The sequence below is a fragment of the Antennarius striatus genome, chromosome 6 (genome assembly GCF_040054535.1).
Source record: "Antennarius striatus isolate MH-2024 chromosome 6, ASM4005453v1, whole genome shotgun sequence".
In the NCBI taxonomy this organism is placed as follows: domain Eukaryota; kingdom Metazoa; phylum Chordata; class Actinopteri; order Lophiiformes; family Antennariidae; genus Antennarius; species Antennarius striatus.
Window position 1 is genome coordinate 16,348,184 of NC_090781.1, and position 24,388 is coordinate 16,372,571.

Genomic DNA, 24,388 nt, shown 5'->3' on the forward strand with positions numbered 1-24,388 from the left:
TACCTCAAAGAGACGGTTGCACTCTATGATCATATGAGCAAGGCCCTGTGTTGCTGCCAAGTTTTCATTCAGGTCCTTCTGGTCTGGTCTGCCGGTGGCGTATTTCTTTTGCATAGCCCTATGGATTTTGAGGAGAAAAAAACTATTAGTCCAAAAGAGTGCGGCAGTCAAAATCTCCCACCAAACACAGTATATAAAGTCTTTCTTCTCTCTGCAGGAAATTCTTCTGAACCCTTTCAAAACATGGTAAATTAGAAAGCTTTGTTTGTACACAGCATGACCTCATAAAATGTTCAGTTTTCAAAAAAGAAAAGAAAAAAAAACAGGTCCAGAGAGAGAGTAATCTACTGCACCCCTGAGGGCTGAGCAAACTGAGCCATTTTATGTCTCTTTAAGGAGTCACAGAAGAGGATAAGCATGCTTGATGTAATAAACTCATCTAGGTCTCCTTCATTTATTTCTAAGGTGGGCAACCATAACAACGGAGTCCTGAAAAAAACTTACTTTGGGGAGAGATTGTCTTTCTTAAGTATGTTGAGATGAAAAAGGGAGGGAGCCAGGCACACGGCAATGTTCATGGGTGTCATCTGGTTCTCCTCCACTGAGGAGGTGACATCACTGAGGAAACAGAGCAGTGTCTGCAACACCTCTCGGTTTTCATCCGACATCAGCATGATAGCTGCCTGGACAGCTTGCAGCCTTTGGTCCTTTGGTACATCTGAACAATTAAGAAATTTGACTTAAGCCATTCCTGCTTTACATACAGTTAAAAAAGACAAATTTAACCAGATAGGAAAAAAAGTGAGCAAAGTGAGATGTAAACTTCTTACATTGGTAGATATGAAGGAAGGTTTCCCCCAGCTTGCTGGTGAGCAGAGGCTCGGGGAGATCCCTGAAGAATTGTTTCACCATGTCAGCGACATCATAGGCAGACTGATCCTCATAGTTCACATTGTCTGGAGAACTCTCATTCATCTGCCTAAGAGCTTGAATTCGAGACTTCACCCCAGACTTACGAAAGAGACCGACCTGGAAGCAAAACCCCAGTTTCAGAGTTCATTTGAAATGCTACCACATCTCCTTATATTGTTATTATACTACTATTGTATCACTTTTCATTGTGTATTGAAACCTGACACCACTTGACATATTAGATAAACGCAACCAGGTGTTACATCACATATGAATAGAGCCTGAGAGGAGGAGGAGGTCTTGAGACTGACCTGGTCAAGACACTGGCTCCTCAGGTACCGCAGGGCCTGCTGCAGGCCAAGGGGCAGTGGTTGTCCAGAACGCTGCACATGCACTATGAGAGGCACGCCAAACACATTCTTATCTTTGTAGTCAGGTACCTTCATTCTCTTCATAAACTTTGGTACAGACCTAAGACAGACATGAATACAAAAATACCAAAAATATTTGACATCTTGCACTCCTGGGTACACAAAAGTTTATGATGCAACAATGTAAAACCAAACATATCTTATCTAAGCAACTACTTGATATAAAATATAACTAGCAGGTTGGAATGCATCAGATAATCTAATTAATGCAATTTGACAAACATTACAAACATTCAAATAAATGTGTTGTACTATTAGAGGTTCAAAAAAATTGTAATTTTCTGATTCATCCGTGAAAATATGAAGCTTCGGAGATTTAACTACAAGCAGATCTTAAAAATCATAATAAAACCAACCATGTCCAGCCATGCTTGTTGGACATGGAGTACTTTTCCATGATTGCAGTAAGACGCAGCAGAGAAAACTTCTGCAGCAAGCTCAGCTGGCCTGCTGACTGGTTGGTAATCTGCAGGGAAGCCACTGAATGACTTAGGCGATTTGATATCTGAAAGCTGGGCCATCTCAACCTGACACCATTACAAATGAAATGGCAGAAGAAGAAAAAAAGGTAAGTAATTTTGTTTTTGTTGGCAAAATATCTTAATTATTTTTTTATTAAATGTCAGTCTGTCATTAATGCCATGATCCTTACCGATTGGGTCTTGTGAGTGAAGCGCCTACTCCTGAGTCTCTCCTTTCCCTGAGCCTTCCCTGAGTAGATTCTGTCTCAGTGAGTGATATTCTGTCTCTGTCCTCATAACTAGGTAGGGTCTGGCTTTCTGAGACAGAAGTTCCCTCAAAGTCCAATGTAATATGACTGGAGGACTGTAGGCCTACTCTCTCTCCTCTTTCACCATCCACGTGTGCCGTCCCTTCTCCAACAGGCAGTACATTCTTGCACCAGTGATCCACTATCTGCTGCAGACCGCTGACATGTGATAAAATATCATCTAGATGAGGGAACAAGTCCTCTTTCTCCAGGTCTATAAGGTCGCCGGTGCTGGCATACAGATGCGAGCCAGGTACATTGTCATACACGCTGATACGGCTACCTCTGGAGCAGCACTGAGTGACAGGCCTCTGGTCCTTACTGCATGAAATCAGTGGGGTGTCCAAGTGCATGCTACCAGTGTGCCAGTTGATAGAGGCCCCAATCGTTGGAGACAGGCTCTCTATGGACAGTGCTTTGGGGAAAGTTCCTGGCTTGTGGTCTTTGGGAATGTGGACCACCAAATCTTCATAAGAACAAAATTCATTCTTACGGTTTTGTTCTGCAACTTCATTCATTTGAGTGCCTGAGAAGATATCCATGTCCTCAAGATACATGCCACTGCGCTTGTAATCAGCACCGTGAGGCTTACGCTCCTTCAAGCTGGGTGTGCTGACAGCGCTGCTGGAATGGCTGCTACCCTCACTACTCGACTGGGATGGTGCATCTTTTCTGCATGGAATTTCTGGAGCTCCACTATCTCCATTTATGATCTCGACACACTGTAATGTCTTCAGAGCCTGGGCCTCCTGGTGTAGCACTGGGGAGCTGATGACCAATGTCTTATGACCCCTTCCTCTGGAGCGCAGGGTCTCCATTCGCTTCAGGAAGTCTTTGGCACGGATACGGCCCGTCTTACCCTGCTTGTCAGGTGATGAGCCATAGTGAGAAATTTCTTTGGGGACTTGAGGCAGAGTAGAGTCTGGCATCATCACAGAATCCAAGCAGGTGCGGTTGGAGCAGTCAGAGTCCTCTGTGCTGCGGCCTCTATGACCGCTACCTCCACTGCTCTCACTGTGCAAAGAAGAGACCTCTGGCTCGCTGAGGTCTGTCAAAACACTCTCACTGCTGGTGGTGGATTTCAGGGGTACACCATCCCTGGAGGGCTGACCCTCTCTGCTGTTTTCCAGCAGACAGTCAATGTCTTGTAACCTGGACCAGCGCCGGCTGCTCCACTCAAAGGTCCATTTGTCACTGATAGCAAACAGGTCTTCTTCATCGGAGTCTTCACTCTGTAGAAAAATGGACTGTATTACATCAGTTATCCTGAACAATTCAATTTGTTCTTTTTAATCTTGTTTATTAAGCTAAATGTTTCTATTTTGGTCTCTTACCAAACATAGACAAAAAAATTGAACAACTTTCCTCTTTACGCATTGAGTACATAAATATTAACATCACCTGGCTTGTAAGACATGAATAGCATAACATTGATCATCTAAATCACATTGATCATCATTACAGTAATCACAGTGTACAGCATAACTAGCAGACGGGATTTGGGCACAAATATTATATCTGACAAACAAGACCATTGACATGAAAACATTTCCATTCAAATTATTAGCAAAAGCTTAGTCAATAGACATGAAGACAACAATGGTTAAGTCTAAAATTTCATTTTATCTAGGTAAAAGGGATTAAGCTATTTCATATCTGTGGTAGTGCAGGAAGCATATGCATAACAGTGTTTCTAAGAAAACACCATTTATCGATGTACTGAGGGTTGTCCTCTATTTATAGTATTTTACAACAGACAAATGTTTGACTCAGTGTTTCAAATTAGCCCTAAGACATTTTTACAACCTGATTAACAGTGTTATTAAAATTCCAAAATAATCTAGAGTTTAATCTTACTTTTTTCTTCAGGAGGTTCACTTCAAGTTTCATAGAGGCACACTTGTTCAAGGTGTTGAGTCGCCTGGAAGAAAAATGGCAGGAGTATGAAAACTTCTCTGAAGAGATGGAAATCAGAATACTTTCCTCCTGAGCTCTTGAGAAATAAATTCGGTCGTGTTTGCTATTTAAATACACTTCTGGTCTGGAAGTACAGACGCAGAAGGAAATTCAGTGTATGCCCGCCACAATTTCCTAAATGGAATGAAAATCGGAAACAATGCTTTTTTCTGTTTGCCTCAGTCTTGGATCTAAATGATTGAAAGCTCTGTGTGTTTTAGACTGAAGAGCGGGTTAGGATTAGGTTCATTTAAGGTAAACCAAATAATTACACTACATCAATGCAGTCATGTAGATCTTAACCTACAGATGTACCAATCTTGAATCTGGCATGATAACAATCTTATGGGTTATTTCAGTCATCTCTGCGCTCAAAGTAATATTTTGAAATCCCCCACAAAAGCACTGACGCATATAGTTTTGTTTTTTTTAATTACAGCAACTATACGTAAGTTTAAGTCTCAGAGCAAATAGTTCATGATCAGAGGTTTTGCGACTGCATCACCTGGAATACAGGAAAGAACGACACTAAAATCTGTACAACAGTACAAAGGGAAAGATGACAACTTAATGAAATATATTCCATCTTATTGTGCCTTGGCCTGTGGTATTATAATCTTAAGCTTAACAGCTCTACCCACTGCTAAAAGAGTATTTAACAGATCAACAATAATATTACTGTATGTGAGAGTGAAAGATCCCACATAGTGGCTGTAACTATCTCCCAGTGTTTTAAATGATAGGGGTTAACCAAGGAACATGTTCCCATGATTGTTACTGTCACTGAACAGAGGGTTTTGAAGGTTGGGCTCTTTATTTCTCCAGTCTTGGTATGACTGCTAAAATAGAAGGCAGCTTAAGCGGGAAGACTTTTCTGGTATATGAAAAATCTATCAGTTTCGTTTTTACCAGAGACGCTACAGTATGTGGGTGAGAATATTTTGCCTACTGGACTGTAGTGATGTAACCAACAACAAGGCTATGCTTATGTTACCAATAAATGCTGGGAAGTCATTGGCAAAATCATGCTGGAGGTGGAATTATTTCCAATTGTCTTTATCCCAGGGCTACTTTGGAATTTAGATGAGTTGCTTTAGGGCTGCATGAGTCACAGTATATTGAACTTTGAGGGGCAACCCTCATGCTCTTTTAGAGTGGTTGCCATGGCTACTGTGATGACTGAAGCCCTGTTTTCATGTTAGCTTGATATCATGCATGAGCAGCTTTGCCTTAGAAGGGAGTGATGTCAGGCACCAAAAAAAAAAAAAAAATCTAATAATCTCATGCAGTTGCATCAAGTTTGAAATCTTTAAGAGACTAGCATCCCCGCAGATTAAATTGATCAAATGCAAGTTTTGTGCTACTGAATCACATCAAAGGTATCTTCTCCAGTTATCTCTTGCAGCCCATATCATCACATCACATATTTTCCCAATGGTTACAATAAATACATTAAATTTACAGAATTCCCTTCTCGTGCTGAAATGTGTGTACTGTAAATTATGTCTTATCATAAACTTTGTATGTTTGGATCATCAGTTGTGTCTAATTTCTGCCCAAGGAGACTAAATGACGACAAGATCTTTTCATTTCAAATGTTGAAAGAAGAACCAGATCATGTTGAAATATGAAGCATTTTTCATATATTATACTTCAATTTAAGCATATTTCAAATCTTCAAATTAAAGAATACTAAGCATACTGATTTATTGATTTAATTTATTATATGAATGTAAATATATATTCAGGACAACTAAACCAAAAATAAATGAATTCATACTTTAAAATTAAGAGATGTTATTTGACATAGACACATAAACATTCAACCACAAACATTAAGAGTACCAATGTACCTGCATAGAGGTTCCACTAGATCTTTGTCCAGGAAGTCATGATCTCTTTTCACAGGAGTGATGTCTATAGGGAACTGGGAATCTGAAGACAGACAGTACTTTGAAGTGACATGTCACTTTCAGTAGTTCTTATGCAGACAGTGTTCATGATGGATGGGGAAAATGAGAAGAAGGATCTAGAAACCGAATTCTTTCCAGATATGCATCGAAGGCTGGGAGACAATCAGGTTGTTTTTGATTGATATTTACGAGAAGAGACAGAGACATTTGCCCAAATAATAGTGCTCAGACTTGTGCTGGGATTACATCTTGTTCTGGGTATGGGCCTCCCTTACATAACTTTAAATACCGCATCCACACACTCAGAATCTAACATTCCACCACATTCATGAGAAGTTCTTTTTTTTTTCTCTATAAAAAGCAGAAGTGGCACTGAATTCTCAGAGCTCAACAAGGCTGGATTGTTCGCTGTTAATTCACCCAGCATCAAAACTGAAGTTATTGCGTGTTATTGCTTTGCCCTCCAAAGCCATTATCATGTAATGCACATTGCTTTTACAGCTAGGCACAAACTAGCAACAATTATACAATATTGCACCCACGCAAATCAAATGTCTGGCCTCAATGCAAAGATCATGAAGGGTAAAGCAGCTTTAGGCTGTGATAACTCATTTCTTCCCATGACTTCAGTCTTTTATTCACAGAAGACTTGTTTATGTAGTCACCAGTTTGGAATAGATCAGACCCGAAAAGCAGCTGATGTTCCACTTGTTTTGTGGTGTCTGGGGATCTGGCTGGAGCCATAGCTCCAAGGCTTCCTGGGGATGGTTGTATAAATGAGGCACACTTAGGCAGCCCATGAATGCATGGTTTTGTGTACAGCCCTGGGAACAAGGGTGACAAACCAGATAACACTGCGTACTATTTTATATCCATCTTAAAAACTTGGTTTTAAGATTAAATATTGAGCGGTTTTTCCACAACAATTTTTGGTTTAAACATTTTTTTGTTGGTATGATACTCATTCGTTTCAAGCTTTTACCCATAAACATTTCCACTCTTTGTGATGAATGTGTGTGGGAGTTTAGTGAGTGCTTTTATTACCTTCAAAGAGCTGAGCATACTGGGGAAATCCTGCTGCCCGCAGCCAGTCACATGCCTCTTTCGCCTCGATTTCTGAAACACAAGTATATGTATGTTTTAAAAAGGGTATTCAAATTGAAGTTCAACTTAATTGGGAGATGTTTATTAAAAACAAAAGAATAACAACCAACCAAAAGAGTAAAAACCTGTCGCACATGGGAGCCTGCAAACACAACAGCTTTAGGGATGGAGAAACGGGGATTGTTCTCAATCTGAAACAATCTGAATCTTTTTCTCCAAAATAACATGGACTTGTTATATAGGGCTCACTCAAATGAAACATAACGATTATTATATTACATATAATGGTTGTGTTCTTGGTTTGACACAAAATACAATTATTTTAATAGCAAGATGACAATTATTAAAAATTAATAAAAATTAATGATTACTAAAAAACTTTTGTCAAAGTAAAATAGACAAAAAGAGCACCACCATATATTTGCAAAATATTTATAGAAGGGCCACAAATGATTAGACATCATCAAAACAGAATGATGATGGAATAACCTGAGCTCTTGGATGACTTTATCATGTCCAAACAAGTAGTCGCATTGACTTTGTGATAAATAAAAGTCCCCCGCAAGGGGCATATCCTGTTGAACTACAGAACAGGGACGTCTGCAGGCTTAAGAAACGCCATTGGTGAGGAAAGGAATCAAACCTTTGACACCTTTTCATTAATGCTAATAGAGTGCCATTTACCATCAGTGGCAAAGACAGTGCTACAGTACACAGTCAGTTCATGGTAAGAGAAAAAACTATTTAGTCAAATTAGATTAATTAATGATTAAATTTAATTCAGTACAGGAGAGATCAGCAATTATATCAGCCCAAAATGTATTTAATTTACATTCAATAATGACATTAACAATAACTGTTTAAAGTCAGTCTCTATATAGCTACATTAACGAAAAAGGAAAATCACAATTTCTGTATGATAATTAACATAAATTATTTCACAGGACACACGAACAATAAATGTAACCTTAACATTTTATCACCAGCACCCGTGCTTCTTCAAGACAAAAAGCTAATGGACTCACTCTTGTCATGCATATGCCTGAGATCTGGCTTTCATTCATTCATTCATTTTCTGCCGCTGTATCCGCTGTAGCGGGTCACAGGGAGCTGGAGCCTATCCCAGCTGGCACAGGGCGTGAGGTGGGGGACACTCCGGGCATGACGCCAGTGAACCGCGGAGCCACACACAATGACATACAACCACGCACACACGTACACTCCTATGAGCAATTTGGGACTGGCCAATGAACCTGAAGCTGACAACACACTATACGTATAATATGTAATGTAATGCTCAGCCATCTCCAGTCCCAACTTGTTGCCTCCACCTTTCACACTAAAGCTGAAACTTGAACTGAGGTCATTCATCCCTGAATATTGTATAAGTACAGCAATAGTAAACTTGTGGTGAAGATGGAGATCACCACTTTTTCAGAACTGTTGATCGACTCACCTGTAATGCCTCACATCTGTGTCATGGAGAAATCAATGAAAAGTGACTTTGGTCTACAGAGTGACCAACAACTGGATAAATATTAACAGTACCAGGTGTCCTTGGATGAAAAACCTCCAATGTTTACACCATTAACCAGCAATTGAGTCAACATGTTTGCAGTCAGGAACCTTTCTGCAGCTCCTACCTGTGTCACTGGGCACTAAACGCTTTGTGTTCATCCAGGGCTACCCTCCCACGTGGACAATATCGGACCCGAGTTATTCAACTGCAGCATGCAACTTCATCTGCTCCACCAGTTGTGTCCCATAGCCACAGGTTGGACCACTGGAAGTCAGTAACTCGAGCTGGGAATTCCTTTGTTTGGCATTCTGTAACATGATGCCGAGACATTCTGTCCTCGCATTCTCTAAGGAAATCTCTTGTGGATAAAAGGCTGGATGGGCATCATGCCAATGAATGAGGACTTGTGTTTGCTCTCCACAACCTACGGCTTTCAAACAGTGTACAGTATAAAATTACAGTTTCACAAAGAGATGAAACCCTGTCTGGTCGTGACACAATCCCCAGAATGTTAAAAGCTGTGTACTTCTTAAGTATCTGTGACAAGGCAAGTCCTTACATTACAATTTACTTTATGCAACACTCACTGTGGAGAACATCGGTTATGTAATTATTTGCTGAGATATGACAGACTCATAACAAATTTTTGCAGCACATACAACCAATGCCAAATTTATGACAGTTTTATGGGTTTGGTCACATTCAAAGATATTATAATATGCACCTATTTGACTGACAGTAATACCTTTTCCTTTCACAATCTGAAAAAAGAACAAAAAAATACCAGATTCATTCATTTAGGACAAAATCTGACTAAAGCCAAGCCATCATCCCTGAAGCACGGTCCTGATAATGTCTACTCTCCAAAATCCTTCAATTAACAAATAACACCAGGGTTTACTTCCAGCAACTTATTGTGTACTTACGAGATATTTTCATCATATAGCCAGAGAGGTTTATATATCCCTGAGGAATTAAAGATTGTCTCTCAACATGTCACAGCATCTTCATTCCCACGCTGCACCGCATTCCTGTTCTCTCTCTGAACACAACTTGCAGCTCCAGCTCAGATCCACATCTCTGTCCTTCCCTTCTCTCTTTCCATCTAGCCCCTTCTACCATGTGCCTGTTCCAGCTCTAAATCTCTCCTTTAACCCATCCCTCTCTGTCTGTCTCCCTAACACTCAACTCCCCTCTCCGCCCCCCGGCTTCTTGTCCCCGACCCTCCTACCCAGCTCTGCCCTCGACAACTCTTTCAGACCTCACTCAGCACATTTTTGGCAAAGATATTAACCTAGCACTGCCTCTGAAGTGAGGGACTCTTTTTTATTTGAAGACCCAGTATTTAAATGTGAAGAAATTACATTAAATTTAAATAAAATATTTCTTTATTTTCAGCCACATGATGTCAGCAGTTACAGCTTCTCAAAGTTTAATCAAATAGAGTTAACACTGTGGGAAATGTTTAATTTAAATAAACAAGAGAGGAGTATGGTTTCGGAGAGTCCAGATGTTATTCCAGAAGGTCGACACAATGGAAAAAACACAGGAGGGTTAGCTGGGGGAAAACCATGACATAACAATCAGCAGCAGTGAATCATGCTGAGGCAACTGGCTCACAAGACTGTGTGTTAACAACATCAGAGTGATGTATTAGTTTGTTTCACCTCTGATGGGGCGTCTGAGGTAGTCAATTAAATAAATTATGGCATCTGAGACAGTGAATCTGCTACACTTGTCACAAAACAAATAATCTATCAGAAAAGACTTCCTCCATCTCTAATACATCAAAGAAATTGTACACAGAAGCAACCCCAGTCATAATCATACATAAAATTATAAATCTGACAGCTTTATGAAAAAAAAATCACAATCACCATGGTAAAAGCCTAAAAAAATCACTTTTCTTTTTCAGTTTCTACAATTTCCATTTCATTTCTAGTTTAACAAAATGTCTCCAACCTCTTTTTAAAGAAGATTCAAATGTCTACATAAAAAAAAAATCACGGCAGGCATGGCTCTATTTGTAATTTTCTTTTTTGTAAGCAAAACAAAGATAGAATCTGAAACATTAGGGAGGCAAGTTTCACTGCTGACAGTGTAAATGGAAAAAAACAAATATTAAATGAAATTATTAAAATTATATAATAAAACATATGTTCATATGGCACGGTAGCGCAGTGGGTAGCGCTGTCGCCTCACAACACGGTGGACCCGGGTTCGAGTCCCGCTCTGTGCAGAGTTCGCATGCTCTCCCCGTGTCTGCGTGGGTTCTCTCAGGGTTCTCCGGCTTCCTCCCACCTCCAAAAGCATGCGCTTCAGATTGATTGGCCGGTCCCAAATTGCCCGTAGGAGTGAGTGTGTGTGTGAGTGGTTGTATGTCTTTGTGTGTGGCTCCGCGGTGCACTGGCGTCGTGCCCGGAGTGTCCCCCGCCTCACGCCCTATGTCACTGGGATAGGCTCCAGCTCCCCGTGACCCGCTGCGACGGATATATCGGTGGTAATATAAAAATGACTGACTGACTGACTGATATGTTCACCATTAAAATCAGAGATACAGTGCGTTGCTATGTAGAGAGAATCAATTAGGATGAGTCAATAATTATTTCATAATGTGATATACATTTTCCTTACTTAGCCAACACAGTGTGTTTAATAGTGACTGGAGATTTATTTCTTTTAGCAAACAATGTTTTTCTGTTTTATCCATTTAACAGCCCAGATTCACATCATGTTATAAAAGGTGAGATCAAAGAGATTCATGATGTATGAGGAAAATCTATCGACTTATGTGTGCAAAGTTTGGCATTACTCTATGATTAAATAAGGACATCCATCCATAATTTTGACAAAGTAAAATTCCATAAAATTCCTCTTCTGCACCAGTTATTTCCTGATTCTACCATTTCCTCTTGTAAAATGCTACACTGACCTACTGGGGCCAAAGCTGAAACCAAGACTGGTTTCTAAAAACAGACAGGATGACGTAAACAATCTACTTTAGCCATCTTAACAATTTTAACAATAGGCTCTAAAAGAAAGCACTCTAAAAGAAACTGTAAACCCTGACATATCCTTGCCTATTCCACCTCCCACATGCACAGCTGCTGAGACAGATGAATGAATCAGCCAAGTCAAACTTATCAGTCAAAAACACACAGACTGTACCTTAACACCAAAACTGTCTGTGTCAAAGCCACCTGGAGGAAAACAGAGGGAGGAAAAAAGAAAGAATTCACAAGCAGGCTGACTCAGTGAGCGATGTCACCATGCTGGGAGGCATGAAGGAGAAGCCTTTTTCCTGGTTTATGATGCTAATTATACACAGACACCCACTCACAGAGTCAGCTTTACTGTAAAAGTAAGACTAGACAAGCGCCAGGGGAAGCACACTGCCCCTTCTTGAGTCTGACCAGAAACCACAGCATCTGATGGCTCATGCCTAAAATAGCCCTAAATTTCCTTTGCTCTGTTTACAATTGTTCATAGGGATGAAGACAGGATGCACATACAGTATAATGATGAAAAACAAGACAGACAAAGAATATGAATGAGTACATTTCTGTGTATGATTCTGGAAATGCTTGAGGTGAACAAACACAACAGAGCGCATGTGATTTTCAGGAGAAGCTTTAAATTAACTTTGAGGCACAATTCAAAAAAATCACGAACAACTTCAGTTAACAGTTTTCACATCAACAACAAACCTGCAACAGGTTTTAACAAAGAACAATAGCCACATCTAAGAGATTATCTGTCTACAGGAGTGAGTAACAGCACAGTGTCTGTGGATGTGACTTCCTTATTTGATTCTCTGCGGTGTGTGAACTGGCTGGCTCCGTAGGTAATTACAGACAGCCGCCACTGAATCACCCACGGACTTTCAGACACCTCACTTCTTCCTGAGGAGCACATGGTGGTTCTGTTATCCTACAGTCTACATGGTTATAGGTTTTCAATGGAAAGGGCTATGTTGCCAAGACAACAAAATAACATTTCCTCAAATGCAAAATAAATAGGGAATCCTGGTCATGTTTAAGCCCTCTTGTGAGCAAAACAAAGATAGAATCTCAAACATTTGTCCATGGCGACCTATAGAGCATTTCTCTCAGTGGACCACGGGTCTCATGAAATAAAAGGATATACAAACAAGAACGCATTTCCTTCTACAGGACAAGGACTTGCGAATAACAAAAAAAGTGATATGCAGGAGTAGCCAAGCAGGCATTAGCATTCTGAATCTGTGTAAGTCTGGAAGTCACAGACGTCCATAATGAGAGACACTTTAAACACAACAGCTCAAACATGCACTAGTCATTTATTCGTATTTCTTTTTTTCGTCTCATATTGGAGATCATTGATGAGAAACTCCACAATAAGCAAGATGTGTGACGTCAACTTGTGTGAATTGAGCAACAGAACAGAAGAATAGCTGCACATAGACGCCACATCTATGAGGCCTAAGTGCAGAATTTAACTTGAAGCAGTTTGGTATAAAAATCTCATATTTCTCAATGACTCCATGACCTGTCCCACCCAACACACACACACACACACACACACACACACACACACACACACACACACACACACACACACACACACACACACACACACACACACACACACACACACACACACACACACACACACACACACACACACACACACACACACACACACCCCAGCTTATTGATTCTGAGAGTAAATAACATGGGTTTGTGAGCTGTTGTTGATCATTGCTGAAGCCTGCTGGGTCAAAAGTCTCCTGAGACGTGCTTTTTTCTCTTGTGGTCCCATATTAAATTCAAACAAGCATGGCCCAGCTGTGGTAACACTCTTCTTCACCTCTGACGGACACCCAGAGAGAGGGTTCTTTCATCTTTTGGGGTAACAAGCCACAAACACTTCCCTGTCTGTCTCCTTCCATTTCTCCAGCAGGTCTGGAAATGCCTTTTGCATCTTTGATATATTATAATATACTGTATGATGACAATAAAATACAAAGAACTTTTATCCATATTCTGTTGTTCCAAAGCAGTGCTAGATAATGGTTGTATCATAGTATCGAGAGCCCAAAACCATGATGGATGACTGCTGGAAGGAGCGTAAGGGTGATAGAGATAAAAACATGTGGGATCAGGATGATCTTGAAATATTTAAACTACGGAAAATCACTTAAAAATGTCTGAAAGTAGACATTTCCAAGTTACCAAACAACAACCCGGGAGAGATGGGGGGAAGATTGATAGTAGAGTCATGGTCTCATCCCACCAGAATAGCTTTTTAGTCATATGCATTGGATATGGTTAGGTGTCAAAGCCAGAAAAAAAAAGTAATGGGCTATAATGTGTGGCTTCTGAACAAGCAAAGGCAACTCACTACAGCATTGACTTGGGTTTGAAAATCTGTTCTGATAACCATATGTTGAGTCTCCACAGTGGAAGGGGGGTAGAGTGTCCTGCCTCAGGCACACTCCTTCCCCTCAGGATACAGAAAAGGATACAATTCCCAGCAGACACATCAGGAGATGTGTTCTTCACTAGAAAACAGGATTCTCTGACTCAAAAACTAGGAAAGAAGAGACATCTTGGCAAAGTCCAGATCCACAAGTACCTCCACTTTGCAGCCAACAGCTCTGCACAGAGCAGAAATCAATCAGTGGAACTTAGTGTGAAATACATACAGCAATGACTTCCAAAGGAGAAGCTAAACACTTCCAGACACTGGACTGCAGCCACATTCCCACGCATGTTTAAGTGTTTTGGCAGCCATCTTGGAGACCTTTATGAAAAATTTGCTTTCTTTGGTGATAAAAACATCAACTTCGGCTTTTGGAGATTTCCTTTTTCATTTCATCCAGACCTACCTCCCTGAAAATGGAGTATTTCTTCAACCCAGTGTTAATTCTTACAGAGTAATGACTGTAATAGTTCTTCAGTTGTTCAAATTGTTCGTTGAATAATGAAAACATCAGCGCAGGGTGAATAAGGCAGTCTAGTCACTGATAACACACATCAAGGATTCTAAAAATCTATTTGTTTTTTTTTCTACCAAAAATGTAATTTTAACCATAAGAGTCATACTTATCTGTTTTGTTTTTTTTCTCAAGCCAAAACATTGTTTACGATCAGTGGTCCTCAAAGTTAATAATAGTATAACAAATCATCCCAGGAAGCTAATAAACATGATGTAGCAGTGCCACACCTGGGAATCTGAACTGCCCTCAGTACAAAGAAAGGGCTTGGACACATCAAAATGGGAAAGCTCGTCTGTGGACCTGCCTGACTTTTGCCTTGCTCTGTTTCTTGTCCACCATCATTTCCTTCAAACAGTCGGTTTTTTTGCCTCTCTCCTTTTCTTGAGGATGGCTCTGATGTGAGTTTCATCTTTTTCATTTTTAATGCCACTCTTATGCCAGTTCCTTGATAGCCAGATCCCACAGTGTGATATATATTTTTGGGGCGGCAGTGGCTCAGTGGTACAGCGGGCGGTAGAGCGGGTCGTCCAATGTTCCACGATCGGTGGTTCGATTCCCGCTCCTGCCCAAAAAAACACCCGGAGTGTCAGCTGACAGTGGAAGGTGTCAGTTCAGATCTGGAGCACTGCCGAGGCGCCCTTGAGCAAGGCATCGTCCCCCTTACAAGTTGCTCATCACGCTCTACCTCCCCCTGCATGCATACAGGCCCCCTGTGTGTTTGTGTGTTCAGGGCCTGTACACACAAACAACACTATATATTTATATATATATATATATATATACAGTATATATATGATTTATTGAGTTTACCACCATCTCACATGCAGCATAAGTATATATATATATATATATATATATGTATGTACGTTTCAACTAACTAGAATGGGCCACTAATTTCCCTTCAGGGATTAAATCAGTATATTAAAAGAAAAATTTCATCACAAATGGAAATCAGGAAAATTCAAGCTCAATCTTGGATTCACCCAGCTTGACATAACGATCATGGTGTTCTTTATTATCACTGACGACAGTAACATTAAAATAAATCTGTTTAATAGATTTTAGCAAGCAATTTTTAATGTAAATTTTACTAACAAAATGTTAAAAGTTCTAGTTTTTTTTTTTTGGGGGGGGGGTTGCAAATACATCTGTAATAACTAATGTAACACACCAGTGCTTCAGTGATATGAACTGTTCATATGGCAAAGAATCCATTTTCTTCGTGTATCTAAACACATGTTTCTGAGTTTACCACCATCTCACATGCAGCATTAGTCCCAAACAACATGTAACACAAGTTCCTCGAGGCATGTGTGTGTGTGTGTGTGTGTGTGTGTGTGTGTGATGTGTGTGTGTGTGTGTGTGTGTGTGTGTGTGTGCGTGCGTGCGTGCGTGCGTGTGTGTGTGTGTGTGTGTGTGTGTGTGTGTGTGTGTGCGTGTGTGTGTTTGTGTGTACTTTTAGGTCCATACATGTCTGGTTTTATGTAAAGCACAGTTGGTTGCATGCCTTACCATGTCACGCTGTTTTCCCACTATTAATATATGGTTGTGTGGCTGTAATTCTTCCTTTCCTTTGATATGCTATACAAACACTGTAATTTGTTTTTTCCGAGTGCATCGTATAACACAACTTGAGCAGAATAACTATGTATTACTGACAAACACTCAATTAACTTAACTAAAATCTCAACCCAAACATGACGAAAGCCTGACTGGAAAGTTATAAACACTTGCAACTGAAGTCTTGTCATACACACAGATCAAATGTCTCCAGTTGAAAGACTAAAACCTCTGCATTTAGTCCAGTAAACTAACAAGTAGCATCTCATGTGTGGCCATTGTAGAGAGGAGGATGAAAGTGTGGAGGAAAAACAAATCCAGAAGAAAACCTCCTCTGAAGTTGAATCCTGCAGAGCTCCATTAGGTCTACCTCCACCTCATTTGGACTGGATCCCAGAGGGCACTATTTGGGGTTCCCTGCAGAAGAGTCTCTGAGAATCAGAGGGTGGAGAAGGGGTCAGTGTCACAACAAGGGCCCCTGCTGTGAGAAGGCCCTAGGACCTCCATCAAATAAAAGGGAGCGAGCTTTCTGGAGCCATCCCCTGGCCCTAATTAATGACATCAAAGTGACCGGACACAAGACTGCCTCAGGATCCTCACGGCCAGACAGTGAGTTGTAGACGATGGTACTGTCAGACTGAATGATGAGGTGTGGCGTAGCGTATGAAGAATGGTACCACTGCAAGAAACAAGTGATTGTTCTACATTATCATAGCACTCGGAAATGTAGGACTGTTTGTGGTATGTGGCCATCAAAGAAAGACTTTGTTGAGACGGTCACTCCTCAGCTAAAAGGCCTATAAAGTGAAGAGACAACGGCTGAAAGTCTGGACTCACATTGCTTCTGTACCTCTGTCAGTTTTTCCAACTACTATAATGTCTTATCATGTACATTTCTCTCACAGGTGGATAAACTTAACTGGCATTATTAACTGGTATGATTTACATGCAAACAATGAGAACATTTGTTATCTGATGGAGCGACAACAATAATTTGAGATTTTAACTCCTAGGACCTGGCGTCCACATATGTGGACATCACATTTTGGGTAGTCTAGACCACAATACTAAATTTTTCTCTCCAGGGGCCTGGTGACCACATATGAGGACATTATACTGCCAGGTCCTAAGAGGCTAAATGAAGCCTGACATAGCAGTCATTAACACTTGCCAATTTAGAGCCTGTTTTTTTTATATACAGTATATATCGTATTTAGGAATTTGACACAAATAATTTATCCAAGATGAATGTGCTGCAGCTTCCTTTAGAAAAAGAGGTGATTGTGTGGTTCAAAATATATTAATCGTATTTGCTGAACATGGGGTAATGAGTGGAATATAAGAGACCTGAGAACAGAACAGCTTTCTTTCAGGGTCTCTGTTAATATATGACTTTCCGTTCCTGTTACAGTGCAGTAGAGGCATTTCTGAAATCTCCTCTTAGTAAATGATTAGCCTCGCACATGTGGCAGCTGTCAGCTACTCTGACTTTGAAAGGACTGCAGCACATTTGTCCAAACACAGGAGACTTCCAGAGATATGACAACAGCCTGCCCCCTGCAGGCACAGAGCAGAAACCTCCTATGGGTGGACATGAGTTTGGCTAGATTAAGATGGTTTGTTCTCGTCCATTACATTAAACAGAATCCTCAACTCATCGTCTTCCAGTTAGGACAGGTACTCTGTTTTAAGGAGCGGTGATTAGTAAAGTATGGATCATTCAGTCATTCATATAAAGAAATATAATCAAACACATTGCAACGCAGTGAGAAAATACAATCATGTCCAAATGCATTCAATATGTTAACTATATGAAGTATTAATCATTGCTAATTAATTACATTGCATTAATAAATAGGCACACGTTCCATTTTATACCAAAATGATGTAATGAATCCATGTTGGATGTCAATCAATATGCAGCTATCAGTGGCAAATTGAATTTGACACGGAAAGATATTTGTTGTTTTTAGAAGCTTGCTATTTCCCTTCCAAGGTGTCAGATGTCATCTCGCAATTTATTTCAAAATGTCACAGTTATGAAGAGCAGATCTACCTTTGATGTAAGACTTCTTTGAGCAATGTATCATGGGAAAACATGTCCATCGACATGATTCCAAAGACTGAGCGTATTTATTGAGCAAACTGTCTTGCTATAGCATATTTGGCTTTGTCATTTATACATTTTCAGTGTAAAATGTCATAATTAGAATAAAAATGTGGTACTTTGTTTAGGGACTGAACCACCCCCCCCCCCACCATGTGTCCAACAAAATAGTCATAACAGTTAAACTAAAGAGTAAACTAATATGGATTTAGACAACTAGACATACAGAGTGTGATAGTAGTGTTGTTAGAGGTAAACGACCATTGAGTTACATTATCAGTTTCTTTAGCTCCCTGACAGTGTTATTTACTGCACTCTGAAGGCAGCAAACAAAATCTGCATAACAATTGCATCCTCAACAGAGAGGTTCATGAATAAAAGATAAAGACGGTTCGTGTGTACTGAAAAAACAATGTGGAAGGCTAGTTATTATCAAAACTTATCTAACCTTCATTTTAATGAAGGAGCAGTTGTATTAGTTTCACACATGAATGATCTGTGCTATATGCTGCAGCAGACCACTGATAAATAATTCAGTGCCTCTGGAGGAGGAGTCTTGAGTTGGAGAGGGCATAGTCTAACTACATTCCTCATCTTGAAGAGCCATAATTGTTAAAAGACAGAACACAAACCTGTTTCAGGGCCAATTTCTAACTGTGTTCCATCCAGTCAGAGAACAAACATAGAATAGAGAAAAGTAGAGTTTGTCCTCTTAAACAGCTGAAGGATCCCTTTCTTCATGTACTCAACATTACAAATGCACAAGTGTGTAGTCGCTACTTACATTTCTCTTAGTAAGGTACATTTGAAATGTGCAGGTCATTGCTGAACCTCTCCTTTCCATGATAAATGACAATTAGAGTTAATATGAAAGAAAGAAAGCAACTCAAGTAAATATCTACTGTAGCACTGCACTGTGCAAATGGTGAAGAAAGACAACAACGTGTATGTACTGTACAAACACGCATGCCAGGTGGCGAACAAATGGCTGATAGCACATTATCCTGAAAGAGACAAGCCTTTCAGCTGTGAAAGCCAAATAAGAGGCTCAATTTGTTACTCTGGGACACGCATCCATTCACGATAAGCACACAGCTGCTATGCAATAACTTGTGTCATTTGACAAGAGAGGCATGATGTTCTCGAGCATGGCAGCGCGCCCCAATGGCCTTTCTTGACCAGAGATTGGAGCCGACTCGGTGCATCAAGGTCAGTACGCTGTGAGGTGCCCTGGAAGGGTCAAACTTAGTTTCAGAGTGAAACACAACTGCTCCTCAAGGAGGACAACCACTCAACCAGTCTGCCAGGGAGATAGCAGTAACAATATAATAATAATAATAATTCACACTTAATCGATCCCCAGAGGGGAAATTCTCTTTTCACTCTCAGTACATGCATGTTTGTGTTAGTTTTGAGCACATCACACATTATTGTGAACAAGGCCCCTGAAACACAGCACACTAGGGGCCTGTGATCATGCAGTTAGTCCAGGGGAGGAAGAGTGACGGGTCGCGCACGGAGGTCGCGCCCCAAATGAGCAGCTTGTGGTGGGGACGGCGCCTTGCTCCAGGGTGCCTCGGCAGTGGCTGGGAGGTGAGCTGACACCTCCCACTGTCAGCTCAGAGCTCCAAGGGATGTCAGGGGGGAGCGGGAATCGATCTGCCGATGGCTGGGCGATCCGTCTTCAAGGCATCTGCTCTACCGCTGAGCCACTGCCACCCCGGCAGCTCAGGGTTTCTATCCAAGCCCTGTTGAAGTTTTCAGGACTTCAGCTAAAACGACCTGAAATAGTGAACATCTGTTACACTACGGTGTGGTGCAATAGGATCATGACTGAAAACCAACATCTAATGTAATGAATATGTGACTTATGCACATATTAGGATGAAAGAATTTATGTTTGGACATTTCCCAATATCTTTATTAAACTAGTCACATTTCATGTATGAAACCCACTTCAGTGTAGCTACCAACAGTAAGCAATATATTATAAATCCAGATAAAGAAATCAAGAAACAAGGATTTGTTTTGTGTGTGTACTGTAAAGTCAGTATATATGGGTCAAATAAAGTAAAGGAGGCAGAAATCCTGAAAATCTGGACTCTAGATTTGCCAACGAAGCTGCAGAAAGACCCGTGAGGTATGATGACATATGAGATACTCCTCAAAAATCAGAGGACTATTTTCAGGATAGGAAACACATTCCTCTGCCGTGAGGAGAGACTCTTTCCTTACACAATAACCTCACTTAGAAGCACTCAGAAAATTCAATGTCTTTCCAACTTACGTCACACACATCACACATTCTATCCATCAACTCTAAACAATGACGAGATATATTGGTCACAGTTCTTGGGACAACGAGACAGTGTCACCTCCGCCTGTCCTGCTGTAATGTCACAAGGTTGTCACAATAAACTGATGGCGCCCCCACACACAAATAACCGAGGAGGCTTTGAAATGCCATCAAATCGGAAAGATGACTAAGACCCTCACGGACTTGCCAGGAATTTGATGTAAGACAATACTGAGTAACTCTGCCCATCACTGTGGCCCCCACTCACTTTCAACCTGCAATGTCAACAAGGCTGGCCAGCTGGAATGCAGGAGCCACTGCCACACAAATCCTGTAACTCTGCACACTCTTCAGTCAGTCCCCTAAAATACCACCTTTGTCCATCACTTCCCTATCATTCCAAACAGGTATTCATTACACAAGGTGAGACACAATGTTTGAAAGAGCAAAGATTCATATGAGGCTAAAATATTACGCTCCTGTAGAAAATGTGATAAAATTCCACACTGCAAGAAAAGTGCTCAATTACGGCATTAAATACAATGAACATTAAATACTACAATTACCACAATTCAGCTTAATCACTGTAGTTCAGGTAACCAGCAAAAACAGATGTGAAACACATTCAGTATTTTACAGGTTTATCTTGGTTTGGGCTAAATCTTCTTGGCAGAATTGGTTTATCCATCATATTGATGGAGTGCATTTGTACTAACGTTTTCAAATAAACAACCTTATATTATGGGATGCAGTCACTGGAAGGTTAGACTTATGAGAATGACATCTCATGTTATTTATTGACTCAAATCAGACAGAAAAACATCAAACAATCAATCAAAACTTGGTATTCTGTTCTTCGCCGAAAAAACCATCATGCTGAAAATACCTATTGATAAGATGGAAAGTAAAAGCTGTTAAAATGAATGTAAATCAATCTTACAACCTTCCTCAGACATGTATTTCAGATCCTTGTCAGAGATGCCCAAATTGCTGGTTTGCTGTCAACCCAGGCATCTGGAAACACACGTCGTGTTACATGACGGCACATGTCTGCACACATGTGATCAAGAAGATTTCCTACCAGAATTAGACATAAGTACACGCAGCTCCAGGGTATCTACTCGCATCAATGGAACAGAAAGCTCTGTGTGTCACTCACATCTTCATAATCAAGAATGTGTTTCACAGATTCCCCCTGTGGTGATCCAGCCTGCACAACAGCCTACATTATCTGACTCACGTTCCCTTTAGTGTGACTGGGATAAGAACTGCGCTGTGTGTTGCACTTCATGGTTAAAATATCTTGCTGACATAGCTTCCTGTTATGAAATGCTTCCACCCTTTGATCCAACATCAGGGTGCTCGCCTCACACCTGCAGGAGCTGTAGGTAACACTTTGTCCTCTCTATTGTTATGCCGCCCTGCCCCCTCCCCAGGCTGACCAGGTAAAAGCAAAAGGCAAGCAGTTACAAGCTACGGAAAGATGAATGGGAGGTCAAGCTGTGTCGCAGTAAAACAGCACTATTGCTCTCCTGGCTACATACAGCAGTCCACAAATGAGCTGAAAGCTTGTAAAACTGTCAGGAAAGACATTCACTGATATCTGTTGTTTACACTGTGGGCTGAACTCTTGTTACATAACAGATCATTCAGCTTATCAGCTATCAGTGTTCGTTATACTCAGTCAATACTAATTATTTAACACCACTGCAGCCTTCACTGCTTATTGCCTGAAGGTCAAGTCTGGCTTTGTCTCCATTGGCAAACACACACATACACACGTACTTTTATTAAATAAAAGTACAAAGACGGCAACAACTCAGATTCAGCAAATAAACAAAAGCTACGTTTACCTTCTCACCATCACGTCATCCTGCATTCACACTAATGTATTTGTGCATATGTGTCACATCTTGGACTACCAGCCCATGACAAATAGGGATCAGCTGAAGCTAAACAAGGCTGCTACCCATCTAACAGATCAACCTTGTGAGCTGTCACTTCAGTCCCAATGTGTCTCCTACCTCCCGCGATCTTCTTGAGTAGTTGCTGCCTTGCAATGATCCTGCCCAGCCTGTACCCAGAACGTCTGCGGTGGTGGTCCATTCTAAGGTAGATGTCCTGAGTCTCTGGGGTCATACTCCCAAGACACTCATTGCCTGTTGCCTCTGAGATGTCTCGAAACATAACTGAAACACTGTGCCCTGAACAAGCTGGCTAAAAGACAGTCACCCACACACTCACCCACCAACAGAAAACTTCACATGCAGGCACAAACAGTCTTGAGTGAGCTGAGAGGGACAGCAGAGCACAGCTCGGGGAGGGAGTGCCAAAACATCTCTGCAGCACATGTGACCACAGGGAGGCCAATGGCGAGGGAAGGAGTGGGAGTACTGCCCACCTTGCCTAGCTGAATCCAATGTCTGTGTGAACACTTGTCAACTTCCCCCTGCTCTGGAGGGAAATATAAATACCATTGGAATTCCTCTGGACTGACTAAGGGGAGCAGGAGTGGAAGAAACAGGGGTGTGGGAGTGCTTGCAAAAATAGTGGTTTTGGACTCGCCCTGTACTTGAACAACTCCTCTGCTGTTGATGGTCGCACAGGTGCCAAGTTTACTACAAGTTTAGTCTGTGCCACTTTAGAGCAAACTGCAGAGGAGAGGAAGAGAGCAGAAGTTGTTTTTTTGGTTTGAGAATGCTAATTTCTGCTCCCCCACCCCTCAACAAAGTAGCCCCTTGCTCCAGCCACAGGAAGGCCTCTCAGCAGGTTTCCTCAAAGTGTCAGCTCCTCAGGGGAAAGAGAATTTTTAGCTTGAATGCATATGAGTGTCCCATATCTGAACACAAAGGGGAAGATCAAGGTCTCCCGTGTCATCTGCTGAACTCTGATGGCTATTTAGTGGCAAGCATTAAAATCTTTGACAATGTGTCTTGAGTCTGACAAATACTAACATATCTAGTTTTCACTAACATGGTACAGTTTTTGCATTCATTCTGCGTCCATAAGACTAATAAATATTTTAAGATTTTAAGTTAAAACACCCACTTAAGCAGAATAAGTGGTCAGGAAGATGATTGAAGTCAAAACGAGTTGGAAAGAAGAAACAAGAAGAATTCACCAGAGTTTAGATATTCCATTCTATATGTTAATAAAGGGCGCTAATCATTAGCAAACACACCAAAGTGTGCTTTTATATAAAATGTAAGAGCTATTCTTGAGAGCTTCAATTAAACTTTGAAGAACATTTGAAAAATCATATTAAAAACATAGATTTTAATGGTACCACGTGCAGTTTATTATTTATTTATTATTCTCATTGTCGGTTACCCCGAGGAATGAAAAGAGTGATCTTTTTATTGAATAAAAAAATATTTTTGAGTCCCCCAACACAAAAGCAACTCACATTAGTTGGGGTTGATACAATACAAACTGAAATTCATGCTCGTCTGATTTAAGAGTTTACAAAATGGAACAACAACCTCCAGACACCTGAAAAAATCCTAGGAGACGACACACCCAGCATCAATCAGGGCCCCTGCCATTCTGCTTGTGGACAGGCCATTGCATACAGGTTTGCCTGTGTACTATAAACATGGCGCCATACATGTGACTAGAACACAAACGGGCAAGCAACCAAGTCAAACACAGCCCCTGTCTGTTTCACTCCCTAGCTGGTAAAATCCACCCAAGCTTAAGCTCACAAAGGCTACATACAATTCAGCAGCACACTTCGCAGCTCGCTTCACGGTTTAATAAACTTCTCCAGGATTTAATGACCATCACAGCACACACTCAGGTGCAGCTATTTGGATATGTGATTGTTGCTTTTTAAGTTACT

General features: G+C 40.9%; 1 protein-coding gene across 3 annotated transcripts in view; it reads right to left on the reverse strand.

Moving 5' to 3' along the window:
• Positions 1-24,388, reverse strand: part of stard13b (StAR related lipid transfer domain containing 13b) — a 60,042-nt gene that overhangs the window by 2,061 nt on the left and 33,593 nt on the right. For 2 of the 3 annotated variants that reach the window (XM_068316469.1, XM_068316471.1), the window contains 10 exons: positions 7,026-7,097; positions 6,647-6,805; positions 5,922-6,003; positions 3,970-4,033; positions 1,996-3,344; positions 1,700-1,870; positions 1,224-1,383; positions 831-1,029; positions 505-718; positions 4-118 (listed from right to left, as the gene is read on the reverse strand). In XM_068316469.1, coding sequence (XP_068172570.1) covers positions 4-118; positions 505-718; positions 831-1,029; positions 1,224-1,383; positions 1,700-1,870; positions 1,996-3,344; positions 3,970-4,033; positions 5,922-6,003; positions 6,647-6,805; positions 7,026-7,097 — 2,585 coding nt within the window. The remainder of the gene's footprint in view (positions 1-3; positions 119-504; positions 719-830; positions 1,030-1,223; positions 1,384-1,699; positions 1,871-1,995; positions 3,345-3,969; positions 4,034-5,921; positions 6,004-6,646; positions 6,806-7,025; positions 7,098-24,388) is intronic. The other variant, XM_068316470.1, reaches the window with a different exon arrangement.